The sequence below is a fragment of the Prenolepis imparis genome, unplaced genomic scaffold (assembly GCF_030444845.1).
Source record: "Prenolepis imparis isolate NDT839.2.m4 unplaced genomic scaffold, iyPreImpa1.0 SCAF_4, whole genome shotgun sequence".
Taxonomy (NCBI): Eukaryota; Metazoa; Arthropoda; class Insecta; order Hymenoptera; family Formicidae; genus Prenolepis; species Prenolepis imparis.
This window is the reverse complement of record NW_028141162.1, coordinates 8,185,407-8,211,229: the sequence shown is the minus strand read 5'-3', so window position 1 is coordinate 8,211,229 and position 25,823 is coordinate 8,185,407. Positions and strand designations below refer to the sequence as shown.

The 25,823-nt window shown below is 37.4% G+C and overlaps 1 protein-coding gene across 7 annotated transcripts in view; it reads left to right on the top strand.

The window, feature by feature from the left end:
- Ten-a (Teneurin-a transmembrane protein) overlaps positions 1–25,823 on the top strand; it is a 466,667-nt gene that overhangs the window by 289,976 nt on the left and 150,868 nt on the right. For all 7 annotated transcript variants that reach the window (XM_083036192.1, XM_083036190.1, XM_083036191.1 and 4 more), the window contains one exon: positions 12,199–12,274. In XM_083036192.1, the coding sequence (XP_082892318.1) occupies positions 12,199–12,274 (76 nt within the window). The remainder of the gene's footprint in view (positions 1–12,198; positions 12,275–25,823) is intronic.

Sequence of the window (25,823 nt, the reverse complement as noted above, 5' to 3'; positions counted from 1 at the left end):
CAGCCGACCAACGCACGTATTTCTGGAGCCTGTGGCGCATTGTGCTTTAAGACCGTAGCTCGTAAGCAAATTAGAATGGCGCACGTGGCTCGCATAAGTCGATCCACTGTCTGCCTGCGTGTGGGATACATCGGGGTGGATTTGTACGTCGACGACCCCTTTCCTCGCGTACACCCGCGCCTCCTACTTTCTGCGCCCGATGCCGACGGGGCTTTTCTCCTCGGCGCCCAAAGGGCACGGACACATCGGCAATTACGTCACTTTATTGCTAGGGTTACGTGTCGTGCGCGGAATTAATGCAATCTTGTGGAGGGAGGCGAAATTTAGCTGCGTTTTTCACGATGTAAACGTTTTCACGGCCGCGAGGCGACTCGAGGCGGAATCGAGGCACGGGCCACCCGCGTCGACGATCCGCATCTGCAATATGTCGCGTCTAATTGAATTCGGGAAAATCGATCGGACCCGCTTATTGCTTAGCGGGGTGCATCGAAAGAATACATAGAATAGAAGAATTATGAAAGGATATGAAACAACTCGAATTTTTAAATTATTTAAATGCTTACATTGTCTATTTTTTTTATCTAAAATTTAAAAAACAGATTTTTATCCATTCAAATTTTTATACATTTAACCAATATATTTAGAAATATATATTACCAATATATTATAAATTTGCATTTGCAAATTATGGTCAAATGCAATCAATATTAATAATATTGAGATGTTATATGATGAGGGAGAAAAGGGGGGAGAGGAAGATATTTATATGCGGATTAGAATAGTATAGCAAAAAATAAAATATGCAAATAAAAATTAAAAAATAAGAGCAAAAGGATTAAATCTCTTATTTAAAATAAAATTTAATTGTTTGATAACAATTATTATGGAAATACATTGAGATGTGGTAACACTTCTTTTTCATAAATTGCTTTAATTAACTCTATCCGGAATGAATGCCGCTATCATTATAGGCATCGTTCGTGCCTTATCATCGTTGAATTCATTAATAACAGTAGAGATTAAAAATAAAAAATTTTCTCTACTTTTTGTTGCACTTATCAATGTGATATGCAAATATATGTATATAATTTTTTATATTTGCTAGTTATTTATATAATTAAAGTCTTTAAAATGTGTTTATATATATTATATATATTCTATAAAAATAATTTTTTTATATAGCAAATATTTAATAAAATATACAAATATCTTATTCATAATTTGTGCAACTTCAAAATGTATATTGTATAAAATATATATTTTTTTTTGCAATATTACATATTACCAGATTAAACATTTAAAACTTGCTAGAGTGATATAAAAAAATAGTGGGCCGTACAAAAATGATAGAAAATATAGAGCAATCCGAATGTCGATGAGAGCGCTAATGGCTAACAGTGCAGCCATCAGTGGACAGGAAGCTTCACATTGATCGTTCTACATTCACTTCGGCAAACAACCATGACAGTCCGATGGTGAGCGTCGAATAATTCGCTGCCCCTACCACCTGTCTAAGCGACACAACACGGTCGAAAAGTTTTAGACAAGGCAACTCCGACGTTTAGCCCAAAAAGCGATGCTTACGGGCGAACTCCGCGAACGACGCGAACATGTTCAGAATTCTCTCTTCATAACGTCGCGACCCTCCTGATGGAATAATGTGCAAACACGCGATAAACAATTCGGCTACTCGTTCGCCTTTTCCACGAAAAATCGTATATCGTAATTTAAAATTCGCAGATCCCAGACGTGACGATGAAATTTTTTTTCTTTTTTTTTTTTACGGAATTCAAGCGAGAACGAAATTATACGGAGTAGGCGAAACGCCGCAGTACAGACTTTTATTAACACCGAGCAATTAACGTTTTTAGAGAAAGCCGATGGGCGCTTATGTGGGTCGCCGAGATGAGAAGGCAATTGCGCGCTCCTTCGCAGCCGTTATTTCATTGGGTGAGGTCGTAAATAAAAACACGCCAACCCGGCCTCGTCTTCGCGTTTCGCGTCCCATATAGTCACAGCGCGCTGCAACTATAACTGTAGCAGTGCTGCTGGTGTCTGGAGGTGAAAGGAACGGGAAACGGGAATGCTAAAGTGGAGCCTTTCAATTCGCATCCCTCTTTCAAGCTCGATCTTTTCCGTTTCCACGCCGCTATTGCTAGTTGTGCCGCGTTGGCAGAATTCATCTTGGCAAACAAAAATCATATCGCATATATTTGTCACCTTGGTATTATATGGATTTTATGAATCCCTATATTGGATAAGTCGATGAAACGTAGATATTAAAAGTAGGAGAATATATAGTCTCGAAAAAGTTGCAATTTATTTTTTTCTTAAAAGTTAATTGGCGGATCATATTATATATTTTAACTTTCTCATTTTTAATATAATCTTAACAATTGCTATTTGAAATTCCTTGCGGCAAAGTTCATTAAATTAATAAAAACATAAGTTAATAAGAACATAATTCTTATATGTTCTTAGGTTTTTAAAATTTAATCTTTTATCTGGATATTAATTTTTAACATTACATAATTTTGTAATTAGATATTCATTATTTTAGAGAGAATTTTAGAGAGAAGAAGAAAAATGCAAAGAATACAAATACACATTTCTGTTATTGATTCCTACGTTTTATCGACCACCCTGTATATACGTATCCTCGCGTTACGATCAATACGTCCGTGCGGTTCATGAAGATGATAGGAATTATCCTCTGCAGTATTTAGACATGTCACTACAGTATAACTACATTAAACAACATAATTACGTAGTCTATTTTTTATATAGAATAAACTAATTTAATGCAATAAACGACGAAAAATAATTATATCCTTGCGTAAAATAGTTGTATCCAATATCGCGTCAGATATTACATTTATTATTGGATATTAAATTGATCTGTTCAATTAAAAAAAATTATGTCTCATGCTCTTATATAATTTCATGTTATTTATGTGCATAAAAGATAATATAACAAAGAGGAGATATTATATAAAAAATAATGAAATCTTTATAGATAATAACTATAATTATATTTACTTAAAATACTTTTTATTTTTAAATTATATCGAAAAATCTGTTTACAGTTCACATACTCTATATAATTGTTTTTTTATAATTAATTTCTTTTAATCGATGCTGTTATTTGATTTTTTCGAAGCAGAACTTTGCTACGTAATAGGTGATTTACATACCGCGTGTTCAATCTGATAAGCCAATGCCACGATATATAACAATGATAATACGAATATGCCTGTATAGCTTATATAGCCTATACATGTTTCCTTTTCAAAACGTTTAACGAACAAATTTTAACGTTATACTTTTTTGCTTCATTGACGAAATTTATTAACTACCCCATCACGATCTTCTGCACGACTTCCTTTAGACCAATAGCGACCCGAAAGAGGAAAGCGAAAGCTTTAATGCAGAAAACTGTTTAACTCAATTTCCTGTAAAATGGTTGGCGCTAATAAGATTCATGCGGAACAAAAGCGCTAACGTAAAACAGGTTACGTGACGCAAATGCACAATTCTCCGGCAGCCACTGTGCCAAAAGCGTGCAACAATTTATCCCCTTGTCACTCGAATTTGGGCAGATATGAGAAATTCGGCTGGCCGTAATGTACACCGACACTACCGTAAAACTAAATTTAACGCCCTACGTATCAATTCTTTCGCTGCAATTTCGTTGTAATTTTGCCTACTCTGTCGTCCCTCGGTTAAAGCATTACCGGATAATTACGCCATTAGCACGATGATATTGTCCACTCAAAGCAAAATTAAATATGTTCATTTATCGCGTTACGTGAATTATTATCTGGAAAGGAAAAATTGAATATCACAAAAAAAAAATTGTTTCCGAAATCGATTATGAGAAATTAAGGTTCCAAAATATTTGATTCGACATTACTTATCGCTCGCTTAATATCAGTGATAATGCATATATTTGCAAAATTAATATGTCATGAGGATCTAATCGCGAGTTCAAATGAGATAGACGAGATGCGCGGTGAGGAATATAGAAGTAATCTGGACAGAGGCCAGGAGCTAATTTCTGCAGTTAGAGTTGATGAAGAAAACGAGAATATTCCACCGAAACTAGTTAAACTTTAGCTATTTCTATTTCCGATTTGTACATAATAGCGAATATTAGATGCTGATGTATATTATCACTTATACAAATGTAACTGTTTTTACATGTGCGTATACTACTTAAAAAATAAGTTTAAAAGAAAAATTTAAATATCTGAATATGTTTAAACATAATACAAAATTATATTCATTGTAATATAATTTTATTAAAGTTTTATAAAAATTATATATTATCAGCATATATTATTTTAATTTTTTTTTAATTTCTGTAAACTTTAAAATTCATCTTCTATTAATATTTAAAAAGAAAGAGAGTTTGAATTAAAATTAAATAGGGAATATTCAGAAATACTTTACTCTTTTAAATAGAATCAATGCATTATCACTGATAAGCAGTGAACTCTCTTTTAAAAAATCAATTAGTGTGATAGTGGTTGTTTCAGTAATATTTTTAAATGCATCTCATATTTATATATGAGATGAATTTATAACAATATATTTTATTAAAGAAATAGTTTATAGTCTGAGTTTTTGATTAATAGTTTAGTTTTCTGTGGGTTTATCATATCTTAAGAATAAAGAAATGTAATATGTATATAATTTTGAATTTAAATATCAGTTATAAGAAATCTTACTATAAGATTAAAGGACAGAGTGAAAGACACATAAGATGGAGGAGCAAAGTGTGAGTATTTTCACTGAAGATTAAGTGAAATACTTACTGACCTTCAGGGAAATCTTGTCACTGCTTTAATCAGTGACATTTTCACTAATTCATTGTCAGTTTGACAGTAAATGATTTTGACTAGCTTTATTGATTCACGTTGGTATGTCGACGTATTTGAAGCGCAGATAATCGCAAATGTTTACCTCTCACGAACACAGAATGCAGGATCAGAGTCAACCAATTATTTCGAAGCACGAACGTCTAGACTGACGCATATCGATCCGTCCCGAGTCTACGGAGATCCGTCAACGGATCCTACCCTAATAAACATTCATTACCCTCCAAGCCGAGATCAACCCTCTAGATATTGGCAACATCGATGGTTTGTACAAGATAATAAGACTCGCAAGGATAAGCGAGAAGAACTTGTATCGATCGTACGACACTAACATAATCATTTTCCCATAGATTATTCTTTTATATTATACAATTTCATAATTCTAAAGAAATACGAAATGATTATGCAACATGCATAATCGTGACTATTAGCTATGTAACTAGAGGAAAGAAAATTTTATTTTATTTTACATTTAGTATAGATTTATAAAAATGTTGAAGAAAACTTTATTTAGCAAGCGACCAATAGCACATGTGACCTCACCAAACACTTATTAGTAATCTGTGTATGCGAGAGTATTCTATGAGATGTTTGCGAGGGCGAATGTTTGATCGGGACAAGTCGAGATTGCTCAAAGCAAAGCGATAAATCCGCTCCTTCGCAAGTGATCGAGAGAGCTTTGTTGTAAATGATAACACACAGCGTGAACGTGCGCCACGGACGGAAAGACACATATTCATGCTCGAGAGAGAGAGAGAGAGAGAGATAGAATGAGAAAATAGCCCTAAAGACAATATTCATTCGAATGTGGCTGCGATATTGCCTTTATGCGGAACCTTTCTCCATGAATGCGGAGATGCGAAACTAGGTTATTACGTTCCGCGTGATCTTGAGCGATGGAAATCGAAGCAACGATGATATATTCTCGGACTCGGCATTGCCGGTACGTGATTTTGACGCGATAAAGGCGCATTAAAGTACATGAAACGCAACGGGCCTCGATTATTTACACCTTCATCTCTTGTATTCGCGCCGCGCGGCGATGAGTAAATTTTCTATGAATTTACAATACGCGACGCGCCAAGAACGCGATTTACATTTCCGAGAATGCACAATTCCCGCAGTCCGTCGCGCGATATCTTGCAAATATTATCTTCTCGTTTAAAACAACGCGGACAGCGCCGGCACGTGCATGACGTTTGGAATGAAAGCAATAACGACAGCCGTCTGTTAATACCGCATCTACTGGCGTATCATCGAGTACGAATCCTCGCGAATCGAGATCGTGGTCATTCTCGTTGTCGTCGTCGTTGTCGTCGTCGAGACGATGATATGCGCGACATTACACGAAGTAGGGGTGTTAACAGTAATAACACATTGGCGGGATCTATAAGAGGTAAAGCGCTGATCAGAATTCTCGGACACGCATCCCCCTGGATTACCTTCGTCCAGTGTCCCATGGGGGTTGGCGTTCGTAACGCACAATGCGCTGACAGTTTGTCCATCATCCCTCTCTCTCTCTCTCTCTGCTAAAGTATTCCTCATTCTCGAACCCTCACGCTTTGCACGATCAAGAGACAGACTATCGGCAATCGCCCCACATGGCTATTATCGTTAATCAACCCTTGTGTTTACGCAGATTTACCCACACCGGTACTCTCGCACCTCTTGATTACATACGTCGCTTAAATGCCGAGATATACTCGTATTACGATCGCGAAACGAAGAGCAGAATGAATATTGCGATATTTTACGCGATACTATTTTATATTATATTTTCGATATTATTTTTTGTTTTCTTTTCATATATAATACGACTGACGCTCATGAGTGTCTCTGATCTCTCGAAAAGTCGCCCGATACATTATTATGATATCGAATTTCAAGTCAGACTTGAGCAGTAGAAATCTACATCGCTAATGTAACGTACTGTTATGTCCTATGCTCGAAGGCAGCGAACTATCTCAGCGAAATATGCGCCTTCGAAGCTGATTCTCTCAAATCCGATCTTGGGAAATATCTCTAGCGCTTCTAACGCCATTTTTTTCATAAAGAATCGAGCGTTCTTACAAAATCGTTTAATCGCGGCTCCGTATCAGATGTATGTTTATTATTTTTATATAATTATACGTTTTCATGATATAATAATATATGTTGCAACACGCGGTCGAGAAACCGAGCGAGTGAAAAAACTTACAACTTGCGCAAGCAGATGATAGATGATTGCACGAAACATAATAGAACAGAACTCAATCTTCTGTGCCAAGAGTGAAACAATACGGATGAGTGGTCCATGATGCAGAGGAAATTAAAAAGTTATTTCCCTTGATTTTTCGCATAATGTAAAGCGAGAATGCAAGCTATTGATCTTATCCAAGGAATAATAAAACATGCGATTGCTTCGTACAAGAATTTAGCTTTACTTTGTGATATATTATTGCTTTCGAGAATTTATTTGTGAAATGCACAATCAACGTATATAAAAAAAAGAGAAATTTATCAAAGAATCATGCCAGATTATATGAGCTTTAACTTACAATCGCGATGTATATTTCGCGTAGTTAAATAATGTGCGAAATGTAAAGTCAAAATAAATATAAATAATAAAATGCGAAGATTACGCTGATCTTGAATTAGATAAATTTTCGAAAATGCCACACCTTCGGCGACACACATTCAATACATCGACGCACGCAGATATTCGCATACTCCCATACAGTTGACATTCCGAAAAGACGATACGCTCACCGTGGCGTACGTATAAAGTCGAAGAGACTTCCCGGAGGAGAAAAAGGTAACCGTCGCGCTCCAGAGATTCTCTGGCCGACAGCCAAACACCCAACAACCAGAAACCCTCAGACTCAACTATATCCACTCCATCCATAGGGACTTACGTACCTATCTCTGATCTTTTTCTCTTGTCTTTACGTGCGTTTCGCCCTTATCTTCGCTTCGTTTCGCCTCGCCTGGACTCATCCTCAAATTCCATTTTCTAGCTCTGCTTCTATACCCCTTTTATAACCGCTCGCTGGTCCCTTTTTCGGCCGTCACTCTAACTACGCCTTGTCACTCTTGCGTTATCACTCTCGTTATCACTTCGTCTTCCGTTGTCTTTCCTGAATTCGCCCACATTTTCGGCCGTCTCTCCCTTCGACGACCTTGTTTGAACGTCCCTAGCCGACGTTCAGTTTTCCACCCGGTACGTCGCTCACCCGTCTTCGTTAAGAGGAGAGCCGTGTGCAGTGATTAAATAAAGAACAGACCAGTCGACCGTACGCCCTCGATTACGGGGAGGAAAAGCTCTCCTCGATCGAGAGTACCACCCGATTTGCTAAATTGCGAGCTTTTAGGCGAGCTATTAGTCGGCACGTTCTGTCAGCGCGGATAAACTTTATCGCGGTGGGATGTTCCTCGCTTACTTAATTCGGCTTACGTAATTTTCAGTCCGACTATCGTAACTGCGATAATGTTCGCTTCTCTTTGACGACATTCTGACGGCGACGTATTTGGGTCAGCAACGTTCTTATGCGAGAATATTTCGCGCGGGCTTGTCTCTCGTGTAACTCTCGGAGATATTTTGCCCTGCAGCGAATGAATCCTTGGATGATGTAACGAAGTAACGATAAGAATGCGGCGCGGCAATAAAAACGACCTTAACCTTTAAATAACCTCTCGAAGGGTAGTTGCGATGCTCGCGAATATCCAGGAGGACATCAGGTAAAACTGGAGCGCATAGATAAAATCGGTATAGTCCATTGGCAAAATGCGAAAGTCACGTCATTAACCGACCGAGCGCATCAACCTAGTTGCTGCCGCGCCATTAGCAGATAATGACACTTTTTCGAGGGAAGGCTGGGTTGGCCAGACTTTAGCTCCCGTAGATAGAACGCAATCGATCGTTTTCTACCCGGTTTCTGACGAGCAGATTGCTCCGCAGAGAATTTTTCTCAAATCGGCCGAAACAAATGCTAATGAAGAAAAACTTTAAAAGTATTCTTGGAACGAGTACTGTAAAAGAGAATCTGAAATATCTTTTATTTTATTTAAGGATCTCTATGATAATGATCGCTCATTACTAACTTGATCGTTTCACTCGTTGAGCTTCTTCGACAAAAATATTTAGTATATAAGAAATTTACGTACTTTGAAAAATATGACAAGATAATGGAAGAGATTGTTTCACAATTGCTTCGATAATACGATATTAAATAATTACATTCTATTTTACTGTATCTCTCTAGAATATTTTTAGTAACCTTAACAAGTGATATTTGATGTTGGCAGAGATATATAAATATGTATATGTGTGTATATTTAGATTTTAAATTATAACATATAATTATAACATATAACTCTTCGTAGTATATTATACACATACAAAACACATTGAGTATTATACTCTTATCAACGTCAGCATGAAAGATAATGCTATAATTTCTATTTTTTTCGTGATAAAAGGAAATACTCGTGCGTACTATCCGTTGCTGGCGCCCTTACAAAAGAAGAATTACTGTCTTCTTAGAAGACTCAATATGAAAATACAGTAAATCCTTACACAATGGTGGACTTGCTCTCATTTCACTGGCATTGTCGGAGATATGTTCGCTACAGTCGCGCTTGCAACTCGGCATGCGGCTTATTTCTTCCGAAAGTACCCCGACAGAGGCACGCGGCGTATCCCTTTCGTGGGCGTTAATATTCTCGATGGGTGGTCCGGCGAGCCAAGAACGTCGCTTTCACCGAGAGGGTAGCTACTAGAAAATATGCGAGATATCGGAGAACCCTCGATCAGTCGCGCCCACCTTCTCCGTGTTATCACCATGGCTACCGGATGAAACAAACGGTAGCCGGGATGGCTGCTAAGCCTCGGCAGCTTGGCAACCAGTCTCTCGCCCTGTGAGAATGAACCCGTCGCTTTGTGCTACCAGCTGTCAGGACTCTCCGGTCGACAGGTTTCCGTACCTACCTACCTACCTACCTACCTACCTATCTGCTCTACTGTACGCGCGCGGTTCAACGGAATCGAGTCATTCGCATCTGACACGCGCCAATTTATGCTCAGAATTACAAAGGAAACATTACGTCCTATGTGTTGCGAGCGAGCCTTTGAGCTTGCGACTAGCGAATGGCACGGCCGTGCCGATGACACGATGATTCCGATCCTGTTCCGCGAATTTCGCAGTATGCCCGGTCTAAGATCGTATCGCTAGCGCTTATGATTGACGGGGCTTTATGCGAACGCATTTCCTCTCTCGTGCGTATATGCTGTCAAACGAATTACAGCATGTCATCTTTGCTCCATTACCATTATAGCTACGATACATTTAATGATGAAGAAATTACAAAGCACAGCAACTTTATTATATCTCGAGAAATATTCAAATAATGCTATATTTCACTAAATATATAAACGCAGAAATCGGTATAAAAAATCCATTAATAGTGAGTATAATAAATATATTCGAAAATTATACTCGGAGTTCATCGTAAATAGTAGAGATTTTCAGAGCATAGACAGTGACAAATTGCTGTAGAAATAAGAGGGTGAAAGCGGTAGTTAAAAGAACCTATGGGCTAAAACCGATGTAATGTCGGTATATCAAAGTAAACGAACGAACCAACCATCCTTGTTTTCTTATATTATTTTGTTACCGCTTCCTCTCTTTCTCTCTCTCTCTCTCTAGATTCCGCTCGCTAAGTCTTGTTCAACCTCGTTATTGATTCAACAGCCAATTTTCGCGTTGTGTGAAAGTCTTTCTTCCGGTGTAGGAAAGGCATTTGTTTCGCATTACAGTCGCTCGAGAACTTGTTACTGTTTCTATTAAAAAAACAAAGTACAGCCAGTTGATTATCTTCTATTTGTAACTACGAATGCAGAAAAATATATTTTAAAAAAATATACTCTGCGTATATATGATAAAAAGCAAATAAAAATAATAAGCACGTATTATATGTATATATATGCAATCAATGTCGCGGGAAAACTTGTTATCGATGTTTGTAGAAAAAAAAATATTGAGTAACGTGGAGTCACATCCAATAAAGAGATTTAGCGATCTTGTGCTTGTAAAAGTGCGAGCATCAGACGACTATTCGCGGTCGATAGGAAAACGTCACTGATGGTTACATTAGTCATGAACGCATTAACTATACAGATAAAAGGAAGGCAGCTCGCGACGACCCATCAACTAGAATATGCATGACGCTACGAACCGACAGATCGGGGACCACGCACGACGAACGAAGGCTAAATCGAATGGCAACGAATGTCAGCCTGCCATCGGGCAAGAAAGAAAGTTTGAAAATTAATTATGCACACGCGCGCGTCGCTACTCGTTGATAACTGGAATCTCTATGAATTTGCTCTCCGACGTTTGCGCTTATCACTCTGTCGATTTATCTGTTCACGTAATCTACATATGTGTCTCCGACACAGACCTTCAACGTTTTCGATTAATTAGCCCGATCGAGCTTTATCGATTATATCTCCATATGTTTTCGAATTTTTTATTATTTTCATTATATTGATCGCTCTTTTCGAAAGAGATGTAATAATTAGATGTAGCATAAGCACGCATTCGTTTTGATCGCGTCGTTTAAATAATTCCGCGGACACCCATACTCGAAACAGGGTTAAAGCACTTGCGAATACGAGAACAACTTGCGTTTAATAAACTCAATTATCTCGTTGCATGACACAGGTCAAGTTGCCGAGAGTAGAGGAATATCTGCGTCCGCCGCAGATCCTGTTACCTGTCTAAGTAATTAAGCAGTAGTTACGACAGCATATGTTTTAGCGAAATGCCGCAATATGCAGCAGCTATGAACCAAATGTATAGAAAATTGGAGCACGCTCACCGAATGTATTGTCAAAGAATTTCAACTTATACTATACAGCAATGTAGAGAATTATCGTCCTAAAATTATTATCTTAAAATTATCAAATTAATCAAAGAAAGAAATTTTATTTAATTAATCACCCTCGTACTCTCTCTCTCTCTCTCTCTCTTTCTCTTTATATATTATATAAATTGATGGATAGCTGAATATATTAAAGTACATTTACAATTATATCTCGTTCTCTTTGAGATTTATTTCAAATATTCACAATTGCAATATGTAAATAGAATAATCGTTATACTGGTATCGCTGATTGAGTAAAGTGTTTCAGAGCGTAGTTGTAATCACACTTCGTGGTTACTCGCGATGTGTAATTTGTATCGCCGTTAACCGATGCAAGACGGATGCGTTGCCCGATCGCTGAGTGTGACTTTATGCAGCAGAGCATTAACGACAAACATTTCGCTGTGTGTTGCAGAGTACTTGATGTCAGGAAGTCCACGGAGTTATCCAGCGCGATCCCCAGGAGTAGCTTCCACGCCAACCGTGACCAGGTGAGTTAGTATTCGCTATCCACGAATTTCGCCAATCTGTACACGCGAATATGCGACGTCTCTCGTGCTACCTGCGAATGTGGCACATCCATATTCCAACCGGCGTAACATAACGTAAATTCTCGCGAGGGCGCGAACGAGTAAGCGGATTTTTCTCGCTGGGCCAGCAAATCCGCGTGAGCCTTATCGGTTTACCTGCTGGCTGGATTTCACGTGGTTGAATTAAGCCCCGGCAGCTACGAAGAACCGATCGACCGCGACTGATTCGTTCTGAAACCGTGAACGCATCCCGGTTGAATCTCGGTCATCGCGCGTCGCGATAAATTATTAATCGCCTTGCAGACTTCGTCACCGTTACATTAACTTCGAGAGTTGAAATTAAATAAATATAGTTTCAAATTTTATAAAGAAGAACGCAGAATTTATAAACAAATATTTATCGCAATCATTGTTAATGTTAAAATCGACACTGTAATGAAAATACACAAAATGTCTGACGGGTTTCGTGCTCGATGATGATTTTTACTTACTGACTTAAACGAGCCAAAAGCTTTCTCGGCGGTCAGGTCTCAGGAGGATGTCTCCGCGACAAAACTCGAGTGCGAAAAGTTTCGAGAATCTAAATCAATCGGCCGGGAAGAGAAGAAAGCCGAACAGGCGAGAGTGCGGTAGGAAGCGCGATAAGTACAGGGAACTCCGCGACGATCTAGCCGATGGGAGGCAGTCGGGTAGGAGCAGGAGATGCAGAGCGAGAGAGCGAGACACGTCTAAAGATGTTCCAATTCAAATGAGTTGAACTTTTAAAATATTTAGAATGTTGAACAGGCCCGGTCCCGACATTTCCATTTCGCCTCCTCCCGCCTCTCTCCTTCTCGCGCCAAGCGTGCCGGTCGATCGCCGTCAGTGACGCGCACGAAATTTCGAATTAGTTCGCTCTTTATTCTACCTCATTACCGTCCTTCAGCATTCCTCCTTCTTTCTTTTCTCGAGCAGCTAATGGCCCACTACGTGCCGCAATTCATATTTCATCGCTCGCACGCAGAATACTTTTGAACGCCACCCTCGTCATACTAATATAGTAAATATTCTTCACTGCGATTTCACTCTATATGATTTTATAAATACGGTAAGTGGTTCTATTTTTAATTCAATCTTCCGCAAAAGGAATCACAAAAGAAGCACAACACTTTGAAACTACATTAATTATTTTTGCGAAAAAATATATAACCTATAATCTATCACATCATACGAAATTAATTGCGTTTAAGACAAGTATCGTACAGTTATGCGATACGATCATATACGAATAGTCTAATATTGATATTTTATGAAACATCGCTCGTAACTTGGATTATCCATTTTATGTCGTATATTAATATCAAGAGGCTCTCTCGAGAATTGCTAATGCGTTTTCCATCGCGTTTAATTTCCCAAATTTCGCTCGAATTATGAATATCTGTACAGAGCTATGCGCATACGACTGTCGCGTAATCTTATGTAATATTAATTATTTGCAATGATCGACATATATCGCAGGATTCTTGCTTCGCTTTACACATTCATAGGTAGTCATGCGAGTTCGTCGATCTTTTCTTGAGGATCTTGAACTCCGCTCAGGGGTATCGATCTCATTCTATACTTATGCCACACGACAGCTTCTATTCTGAATTCTACTTACCCTGTCAGCAAAGTACAGGGGTATAAGCATTATTACTGTCAAGCTCACTTGTTTGATAATTCTATCTCGATATATTCTATATCTCCTATTGATATATCATCGCGTAATTTGCTTTAATGGTCTGTCGACGGTGATCACGTGATCGTTTTAATCGCAAAGGTTACGAGATTATCACAGAGAATCTGATAACAGAAGCGGAAAATCCAATTCAAAGATACCGTCGTTTTCGAACGATAATCGCATAGACCCTTAACGCTTTCTCGCAGTTTTTTTTTCTGTCGACCGTATACTTTTCTTTTTCTCTTCTCGAGAAAACGCGTACCAGTCTTGGTAAAAATGACGAGAGAAGGAAAGGCCATCGGTGTCACCGGAAACAGCAGGTCAGCGAGACGGAAGGTACTCTGTTGCTGAGACAACACAGCTAAAAGAACACGCGCCGCCCTTGTCCGAGAGAACGAAGGAGAGTTTCCTATCCCGTTCCACCTTTCCTTTTACTCATCCGTTACACCTTACCTTAGCTTCCTTCTAAGACTGCTAACGACTGAATCCGCCAAGAGCACTGGTCACGATAACTCGGTCTCTACAGAAAAAACTACGAACTTTGCTAAATATATTACTAAGAAATGATGATACTCGCTATATATTTCGGAAAACTTGAATAAATTTTGCTTACTTCAAATTTATATATATATATATATATATATATATATATATATATATATATACTATATCAGAATGCACATAAAGTATTAACCGTGTATTTTAAAATCAATAAAAATGATGCAAAAAAAATTAAATATTTACATTGATTTTAAAATACGCAGTTAATATTTTGTGTACATTCTGATATGTAACTTTATTTTTTAGTAGAAAGATTTCTGAGTTAATTTGTTATTGTAATTTTTCTAAGCGTAAGAATTCGCGTTTTTAGCTTTCACTGTTTTTTATTAAATATGTCGAGATGAATCAAGATGATTAATTTAACGATTGATGGAGAACGCGATAGAAAAAAATGTTCGTTGTAATACACTGATATTAATTTCTTTTTATCTCTTTTCTCTTTTTATGTTACGTTACAGATATCAAAGACTCGATATTGATCTATATATACGCATCAAAGAAAACAATAAATTTTTTTTTTTTTTTTTTTTCTAGCCAAAATAAACGGATGGTCTTTGTCGTATTTCGGGTATGATACGCGAAAGAAGACAACTGCTTCTCTACAGTATTTATCGCTTATTAACTGCAACGATGTGGCTAAAAGAACACTCGCTGCACTCGACCGACAATAAAGACTCTTTCTTTTCCCTCTTTTTGCTTTCCCTTCGAATGTTCTACCTTATCTATCCTTTATCGCTTTGCTATCTTTCCTATCATCCTTTAACTACCGAATCGATCGGATTGGACGACCATTGTTACTGGCGAAAAATTAGCGCTGTTCAAGAAAGTTTTGAAATCACATCGAATTTATTTTTCTCAAGCGCTCTATAATATTACGACTTTTATAAGAAAAATAAACTACACACAGCGACATATTATCGCAGAAAAATATTACGGCAACTTTGCTTAGCAGTTATCTTTTCCAACGTCACTTAAAATAATTAAATTTTACGCGCGCGATTTTCTCTACTGTCAATATTAATCTCTTAAAAAGTATTAAATTTATCAAATACAAGGAATTATAACGCAATTCTTTTTTTGCAAACTATCTCTTTAAATAGAAGAGTTTTTTAATTTTAAATGTATATTATTTTTTCATTTTGCCTATAAAAAAACTTTTTTAATAATTTGTAAAAAATATATAAAAGCATATACGAGAGGAGGAACTAGTCTCATGCAAACTAATCGATATTAAAACATTAAAAGACATTAAAAGACGTTAAATCGACATCGTAATTTTTTCTCAGTGAACGTAAAGCACAAAAAAAACATCGCCACATTTTTTTCAGTGAACGTCATGCGCAAAAAACGGCGCTACATTTTTCTCGAAGTATCAGAAGCATGTTTTATAGCGAGATATCCGATGACGGTAGAATTATGATGCACGCCGATCACGCGCGAGCGAGGGACTTTTATTACTCAAAAGATATCGAAACACAATATCCTCCCTTTCACCTTTTTATCTCTTATTCAACCCGATTTTTTTGCAATATAAATTTTCTCTTATGTCATCCAATTCATCAGTTTACTTAATAATGACAATGAAAATAACTTTCCACACTTTTTCCGAGAATGTTAGGTAAACGACGAAAAAAATAAAAGGAATACGTCTCAATCCAAATAAATTCGCGGTTAAAGCAGACGACCGAGCCTCTTGCCTAAATGCGCTTCGTTTAACTCTGCATTACGTCTCTTAATTCTCCGGGTCGCCTCTGTACTGTGAAAAGTAAGTTGTTTACCATGCATCCTATGTACTCGGCCGCCTGGTGCAGCTACGGTTACTAGGTATGCTTTTGTCTCTTCGCGGAGCGACGGCGGAACTATTTAAATTAATCAACATGGAAACCTTAATCTCGCCCGACGTCTTAATCCCAGCTTCAATTTGCGCGCGCGACTCGGGCCTCCCTTCCTCTTAAACTTTCCGCCCGCCCTACCGAACCGAGTTTCTCGTTCGGTGGTGCGCCTTTCACGGGACGGGAGAAGCTGGATTTAAAATGTTTTCTTGTTTGTAGAAATGTTTTCTATTTCCTGAGATGTATTCTCTCATTACGGTTTTTGTTCGCAAGATATACAAAATTTTTATATGATTATTTTGCGATGAAATCGCTAGATTGTGGGTTAAGAATGAGCCGTGATATAATATTATCAATCTTTATTTATATAAATAAATTTAAGAAATTTAATTTATTTATATAATAATCATTTTTCGCGTATAAATATGTAATGTATTTTTTATTCAATTTTTTAAATGTCCAGTACTTCTGAGGAGCTCTTGAAAGTTCAACAGCTTGAGTTACTTAGTTATGGAAGGAAAAAAAATAAACGGTTTATATCTGCAAAAATATAATATAAGAAATTATGCAGAAATGTTATAATTTGCTTCTTATTTACATAAGACTTATTAATCTAATGCTAATTATTATAAGAATATTGGAAATTATAACATTAGCGAAAAAAATTATCATTTAGATAAAAAATTATTCACATGAATTTTTTACAAATTGATACTGACAAGATTAAATATGCAGAATGCAGTTTATTGTGCGTATGAGAGTTGTCCCAGGATTCTGCTTATCTGTCTAAACAATTCAACATTTCAATTGTTTTAAATTCAATTTATGGATTACACATGTATCAACGGAAAATTCAACATAATTCTCTGCAATCATTTCTCGCGCTTGTATAACGCTTGCTCTATGAAAATTGAATGTATGAATTTTTAAACAGTACATATCCGAAAATCTATCAGATAAAATGTGTGTTCTTCAAAGAGTAAGCATTCTGATTCAGTCACGTGTATACGCGGGAAGTATAAGTACGATACGACAAAAGTGTGAATCGGGCCACGCGAACGAAGAATAAAACGACAGTCATATAAAGCGGCGATACATTAATTTTGCCTGTTTCTCCCCGCTGCAATTAGTCGGAGAATCCTTATCGAACACTCGACGAGAGTGGTAATTGACCGGTAGATAAGGACGTGGGAAACATACCGCATCCTAATTTTAGAAACACCATGCACGCACTTCGTGGCCCGTGAAGAAAGAAGGGTGCGACAAGAGGGTATACGCGCCATGGCGCCGCACCGGTGCGTTAATCAAATCCGAATGGTTTGCGTGACACGATGCGATACGGTCGCAGTATTTTCGGCCGTAGGTGTGCGCACGTGCGCTCTCTTTGGAACGTTTCGCACCTGCTTCGTGCTTTATTTCGCTTTATGCATATGAAAAATTCTCAAGACACATTCGTGAAAGCCGCGGGCTATTCTTGGTAGCGAGGCTAAATAGGGAAACTCGGAGTTTGAAAGTCGCGTAGGCAGGCACGCGCTCCGTGGGTGTACGAAGAATGAAAATAAAAGTAAAAATATTAAAATAACAATGCGGTTATAAGAGTACGAAGATGGAAAGGAGAATTATAATTTTAAGCGGACATATTTTTCATTAATCGTTATTAAATAAAATATGCAGAACAAAATTTCAGAAATGTATCGAAATCTGATTTTATGCTCGTGCTTATTTTAAAGCACCGTCTTCTCGATGACGTAACCATGTTAACCCAAATAATATTTAATTATTTGTCTAAAGAATTGTAACGCTCTCTAGTAGACTATGTTAGGAGTGTGCTTTGTATGCACGAAGAGAAGAACGAGCGTCTCTCTTGAGAAGGGCGCGAGAACGGAAAGTAGGTCACTGGTTACCGCGCGGCTTGGAAAGTACGAGTGACATCGCACTGGGACAAATTTGCATGAAATGCTTCCGCGAGCAGGAAGACCATTCGTTTGGTCGACGCGTCTCTTGCACCGCGCGCGCCCATCTTAAAACCACCAAGTTTCAAAGCGTGGTCGCGCGTCGTAATCCCTACCATTCGCTCTCAAATTCCCGGATATGTGGTACGGACGTGAATCTCGCCTTCTCGCAATATTATCTCACCCCGCACGACGGAGATTTATTACGATTCTTACTGAAGAAAACTCTAAAGAAAAGGAGTATACAGTTACTCTACAAAACACGTTATATCGATAATTTCGTTTTTAGTTATTAGGCAAGTATTAGTAAACGTGCAAAAAATATTGCTCCGATCAATTCTCTCGTGAATTCTCCTTATATTTTAATATAGTTTCTTCGACATGGGATAATCAAAACAGAGAAATTTGCCGATATGAATTGTAAATGTTCGCGTAAAGAAGTTTATTAGCATTAAAAAGTCCTCCGAGTCATTTAACGCACATTTTTTAAGGATCTATTTACGATGACTTCGAAAACATTCTTGCGAAAATCGTATTGTCGTGGGCACAGATTTATACGACTGAAAAGTTGTAATAACACCCCATGGTACCCAATGTAAATGAACTATAAAACGCGGTAGTGTGTAGTGGGATCGAGGAGTGGAAACACCGTTTTCTTTACGAACTCCATGTGAGTTTAACTTTGCGTTCTATAAGAATAGCTACCCATAACGATGAAACTTTCAAATATAAAGCAAATCCCCCGTATATCACCGCTTTATTGTAAAATATTGTCAATACGCGATAAACTTAGTCCCCTGCCTGACTATCGGTTTTATCGGCTGTAACACAGTCGGTTATTAAGCCGATGACATCCAATGACCATCGACCTGATTATTAATTTTTACGAGCGAGCTTAAGTTTCAATTTATTAAATATATTGAGTATATTTATAATTAAATTATAAAATATATAATAAAAGATAAATTAAACTAGATACTGTTTTATGAATATTGCTATTGTTATTCAGTAAATCCAGCAATAGAAAATATTTTCAACAATGTAACAACATAGTTTAATAACGTTTCGTAATCTTATCTATCTCGTAATAAGATAAAAATATAATTGTAATTTAAAAGGGATATTAAAAATTATTCCATGTCAAAATTATTTCAAGTAGAATAATGATTATTATGGCAGCATTGACAAAGTATGTATACATATATATATATATATATATACATATAAGTCTGTAGGTATTCTGTATAACAGAGATTAACATTAATTTCATAGCAAGTGTTACACCGTTGTTACCTGATGTGTTACCGGCTACCGTAAATCTTTTGCCCTACGATCTAATTTCCAGTTTGGCACCTTGCGCGCCTCGCATTACTCTTGACCATAAAGCTCACTACCCATAAACATTAATCTGCCTTGCCACACGCGTGTCCGTCATAATCATAATTGATGGTATGTTAATTACAATTTATGCAAAAACCTTCTCACCTGCGCGTACTACATCCCACCGTAATTTCCGAAAACGTCGCTTAAATGCTGATGCCGACGCGACGATCCACACGTTACCCGTATGAGCATGTATGTATGTATGTGCATTTCGTGTACCCGTATGCGCTGTGGTGCCTTCACACACAGAGCATACATTATATCAAGTATGTACATACATGTCTTACGTTCGCGCATTGTGCGCAAATCAAATCCGGTAACATTTAGTGCGAAAAAGCAAAATATTTAATATTAATTTAATCTGACTATTTAATCTGATTAAAAATTACGGTTGCAAAAACTGGACTCTCTTATAGAGAACAAATTAGTTAGCTCATATATTTTTATATATTTTGTTAAATTTTTTATTATCAAACAAAAAGAATTTATGCTTCACATATTTTTTCTGGCAGGGCTAAAAATATGCACAAATTTTAAGTTTTTTATTAACGATTTTATAGCTTATTAAAGTTTACCATCCACAAATTATTTCAAAATGATGGCGTTATATTTTAACTCATCGTTGCATAACACTGTCCAATTAGAAGAATTGCAGTTACGCAATTTTCTTCGTTCGCAGAATTACTACGAACAGATGAAGAAGAAAAGTTTTGCGCTTATTTGATGAAATAACAGAGAGCTTCGCGAACAGTAAACGAAAACAGCAAATTGATGGAAACGTATATTTTAGGAGATTCTAAGTAATATAAAACTGAGTGCACCGAGGAAACAGCGGATTGTTGTTTCGTTGTATCGTTGTATTTAGAAACTTCTAAAAGTACCGTTAGCGAGCAGCACAGCCTGTACTCGTTTGTACTTTGCACAGAAAGCGGAGTATGTTCACCGGCTATAAGGTACTCGAAGAAGCGTAATGCGTCTCCAGTTTCAATTATCTGTCGGAAAATTTCTCCATGCCGTTCAGACTCTTTTGTTTTTCTTCTAATGGGCTCGCATCGAATTACCGGAATATTTATTTACCCGTACAGACTAACCTGAAGATCTCGAGGGACGAGATCAAAGCTCGTGGGCTTTCTTCTTCAAACAATTCAGAGTTATTTTCAGATGACTTTCGAAATTTAGGAAAGATAAATAATCCAAAATAGAATCATTGTCAGACGCGGAATTGTGAGACGAGATTGTGACGCGAAGAATATTATTAAATATGAAAATTCCCGCCGGCGTGATACTTTCGGAATTGATATATTTTCAATTTTATATAATAATAATTCATTAAACATTATGCTGTACTCGATGATTATTTAATAAGATTCGATAGCGATAGAAATGTTCTTGACATCAATTCAGTTGCGACTGAATCAGAGTTGAAACTCGTTTATGCAGTACATGCACAATGTAAGAACAAGAACTCAACACAGACAAAACTTATCATGCGAGGGATTTCAAAGAAGAAAGAAAGAGAACTGTCGTACCAGTTACGATACATGCAACGAAAACTGTAAGAAGGAAGAAATGTGGCGCAAGAAATTGAGGAACAGAGAAAGAGCGAAAAAGACATTAGAAGATTTATCAAGCCTGAAGAACGAAATGCGAAGGGAATGCGAAGGAATCCCTCCTTCTCGTGACTACCGAGTATCAACTGCTTTCCGCAGTCGATATTACTGTTCGCCGAGCACGGAGCAAGAAGAAACGAAAAACAATCCGTGAAATGCGAGAAACATCGTGAACGATATTTGCGACGCGGGGGTACACTCGATTGGCTCGCATGAGTTTTTCCGATCCAATGAAAAGCTTCATCAAAGTTACACATCGTCCGCTCGTTCGATTCGTCTATGTTGAAATGCCGGAAGTTCGAAGCTTTCATTTTTTCGCTTTTATCAAACGAACGGACGTCACTATTGCTTAATATAATTACGGGCTGTGAAATAAAGAAAATTGCCTCTCTTCGTCGAGCCGAAAGAGGGTAGGTTGCTGCCTGGTTCGTCTATTACGCCGAGCAGCACCATATTAAGCTCTTCCTCTAACATCACGCTCGTCTCTTGTCTCCCTCTGTCCCTTTCCACCCTCTTATTTGATCTTTCTATCTTACGTCTCTTATCTTCTTTTCCTTATCCTCCGTTATGCAGTGTAGTCTGTTTTTTTTGTTTTTTTGTTTTGCGTTTCACGTTTTCACTTGAAAACATTCGCACACAGTGACTCGGTCGAGGTTGTTCAGTTCTTATTTTCACTAATTATACAGAAGCTATACATATTGTGCTTTGTTGAACAAAATGTAGAAATGTAGAACAAAATTCATATTTTTTTATGTTTTATTAATCTTAACAGTTTATGTGCATTTTATTGGAAAAACGTACTTTATACGAAAAAAAAACTCTGCATTTATTTAACAATTTGGAATTGCGTATGAATTTACCAATCCGTACGCTCCGGTGAAGAACGGTTAAAGATAATAATAAGACGTGTTTATATTAAAGGCGGGTCGCAGAATATTCAAGCGAATCTTGAGTCATAATAAAACTTGATTTCGGCCTGTTATAAAGACACATTAGCGTTATTTTACGCGGCGCCGCGGTATTCACGGTTTTCTTTCTTCATGCGCCATTATTCTCCTGGACGAGTGTGTTTTCTGCTCGTAACTTTCGCGAAGCATTAACCGCTCGTTTTCCTGTAAGAACGCAAGCGGAGACGAGGTAGGACGAGTTGCAGGACTTAAACGATGAAAAAGAACGAAAGATCAGAGAGGAAGAGAAAGCGAGAAGAGGAAGAGAGACGTAGATAATTTTTTAACATTGTTTTGCAACGACTGATCCGCAAGACCGAGCAGAAAAATGGATGAAAACTAATCCCAGAAAATATGGAGTACAATAACGGATTACTGAGAGGAACAAATTAACACACACAGGGTTATCTATGTATATATGTTTATATAAAACTTGCAAATATATTATTGTACTAACATACACACACACAATCATACTAACTAGCAATATCTTTGTAAATTTTATTTTGTATTCAAGTGTGAATACAGAAGTGATCGGTTTCAAAAAAACCAACGAGAATGTATATAATCGAAGTAAATGAAGAAAAATGCTTCTATATGTATGTGTACTTCAAAGGATTAGCGTATCATAAATATTTTACCAACAAAAAAAAAAAATCAGAACGAGAGGGGAGAAAACTCATTTGTGATTTGTGATGTTAATTCGACAATTGAACAAGACAGTAATTTCCATATAAAGCGTACAAAATATGGAAGAGTCTGAAAATAAGGACTCTTCTACAAGTTCAGTCTTTCATTTTTTCGATATAGATAGGAATCTGAAAGAGAAGAGAATATTGACACGCGGCAGATTATTGAGCAACCGAAATTCGAAGCCAACAAACTCGGGCGAGTTTACGAGCCGCTTCTCGGAGAATCGTTTCCCTTCCACGTCGTTACGGCATACGACCCGGGTCGGGACTTCCGTTTTTCCTTCTCGAGAGTGCGATACGCAGGAATCTAGATCACACGCACGTCCTCCCTCTCTTCCCCCGCAAGCCGGCGCGTAAGAGGTCTCTCGAGACGCGTCTCTTCCGAGCTATTAGGAGCCGCCCGAGGATCCGCGGAATTATTTTAAAGTGCCCCGGCTTATCTCGGACGGGAGGAAAAACGCCGGCGAGCCTTGATGTACAGAAATGTCGCGTCTGGCAATTTCGAGGACACCGATTTATCTCGGCCGTATTCAACACGCGGCTCGCACACGGCGGTCTCTATATGCCGGATATGCGATATATCGTTGTGAGATAGCAAGAGAAAAAAATCTCTGTGATTTTTCAATTTCTCCCTTTTTGTTGAGCAAGCGTGATCAATGAACAAAATCGGAATAACGTCCGCTAGTATATTAGTAGTATACAAAATATTTGAAGGAATGTGTAACACACGTGCAAAAATATTTGTTGCTACATCAGAGAATTTTATTTCGTTTGATTGACACGAATCGATATTATTTTTATGTATGAAAATATTTATGCGCGTAGAATCAGCGTTTGCTATTAAACCGATCGTATTTTTTTAAAGATGATAAATTTGTAAAATCACGCGCAGTGTCGATAAAAGTCATTGTGTCAAGTATGTATAAAACTAAAACATCAATGTTTTCGCGATTTTCGTCGTCTCTCTCGGCAATCATTTTCCCCGTTCAAATTTTATCTCCCATCTACGTAACGACGACAAATTATCGGCATTGATTGCTGCCGAGCCGTCGATGCATCTCTATCCTTTTGTCAGTTGTAGACCGCTTGACGAGATATTGTGTAAACCGGACGCTAGTAAATCGAATCATTTGTATGTGTAACTTAAAATATAAAGATGTTACATAGATATTAGACGTGAGTTGTGTAAGCAGGATGTATATCAAAAGTTTCACATCTTCTGTCAGTCGAATATATAGTAGATCCTTTGGCAAAATGGTTTCAGACTTTCTTTTTAAGTAAAAATTCTCTTGAGATGTTAATTTCGAAAAATCGCAACGTGTAGAATTATTGCATCTATTGTCTGATAGAAAAATCGATTCCTTTGTTAGAACGTCTGTCAGACATTCTGATATTGTTCTTTGTCCTTTGGAATTTAATGCGCAGAGAATATAAATGAGGTATCGATATGTAGTATACTTTCCGAAAATATTATGGAGATGGAAAATTTTATCCGACTTCACCACTGTCATCATATTCCCATCAGAGTACTCCCTAGGTATGCACAAATTTGATCTATATTTAATATATTTCCCCTAAAATTAAAGTCAACGAAGCATGCAACCTTTCGTGATGGGAACGAGAAGTCTCCTTTAGAGAATTTCCATTTTCTGAAACTGGAAAAAAGGTATGGGGACATATATCCCATAATCGAATTTTAAATCATAACAAAAAAGATAAATAATTTATTTTTAATAAAATTCATTAACAGGAAAAGAAATCTGTTACTTCTTAATTAATTGTTGGAGCGCTTTGAAACACTGTTAAAAGCAAAATTATAACTGTTCTATGTAATATTATTCTAAAGTTTTTTAATAAAATTATTAAATTTAACGCGTACATGTTAGTTGACAAAATAGTCTTCAAAGGATAGAATGCAGGCTACCAAAAGAATTGTTTTCAAGCAAAATATATGTAAAGATTTTGCGACACAGAATTTATACAATTGCAATACTTTTCCGGCTTATTAATATACATCGCGTTATTGACTCGCGTATCGATCTTTCGCGCGGATATAAAACGAGTGGGATCGATATTATATACCTGCGTGCGAATGTTTATTCCACGAGGCACGCTTTCCATCGAAGTCAACGTTTCCTCCCCACGCATTTGCCGTCAAAATCGAGTTTGAGAAAGCTCGTTAAAGCGAACTTCTCCGACCCATCGCGCTGCCCTTCGCCGAAGGGATAAAGCCCGGCGAGAGAACGGCATACGAATCGATATAACAATGGAGTTATGCAGCTGTACGTGAGTTAGGAGCGGTGCAAAACGCGAAAAGTCTCCCCTTCACTCCACCACCTTTCCTGGCCGTACCACGAATGATGAGGCCCCTCTCCCTGCATAATCCGCCCATATACGAGTTCCCCGATATACACGAGGGGTGCATAATTGCATCTAGATAAAACAGGTGAATGGTAAATCAAACTTGGATTTGCTCCCTTCGGCTCTCGTGATTACCGTACCTAATTAAGGGTAGGTTTTCTCACTCCGCGTCCGGCCGAAACGTGTGTCATGGGCTCGCAAAAAAAAAGTAAAGAAAAAATAATATTAATTTATCAAAAGACAAGTTTTCGATGAGAAAGAAAGGAAGATAATGTCATGGAAGATACGTATCGAATTTGCAAATTTAATATACTATACCTACATTTTCCTCTTTTTTTACGTTGACTTTTATCTGACACATTTATATAACAAGGAAAATATAATATGGAAAAAGAGAAGAAAAAAGAGAACTAATTGATGAATGTAGGAAAATGTTAAAACGTCCTTTTATAAATATTCTTAAGCAGAAAATG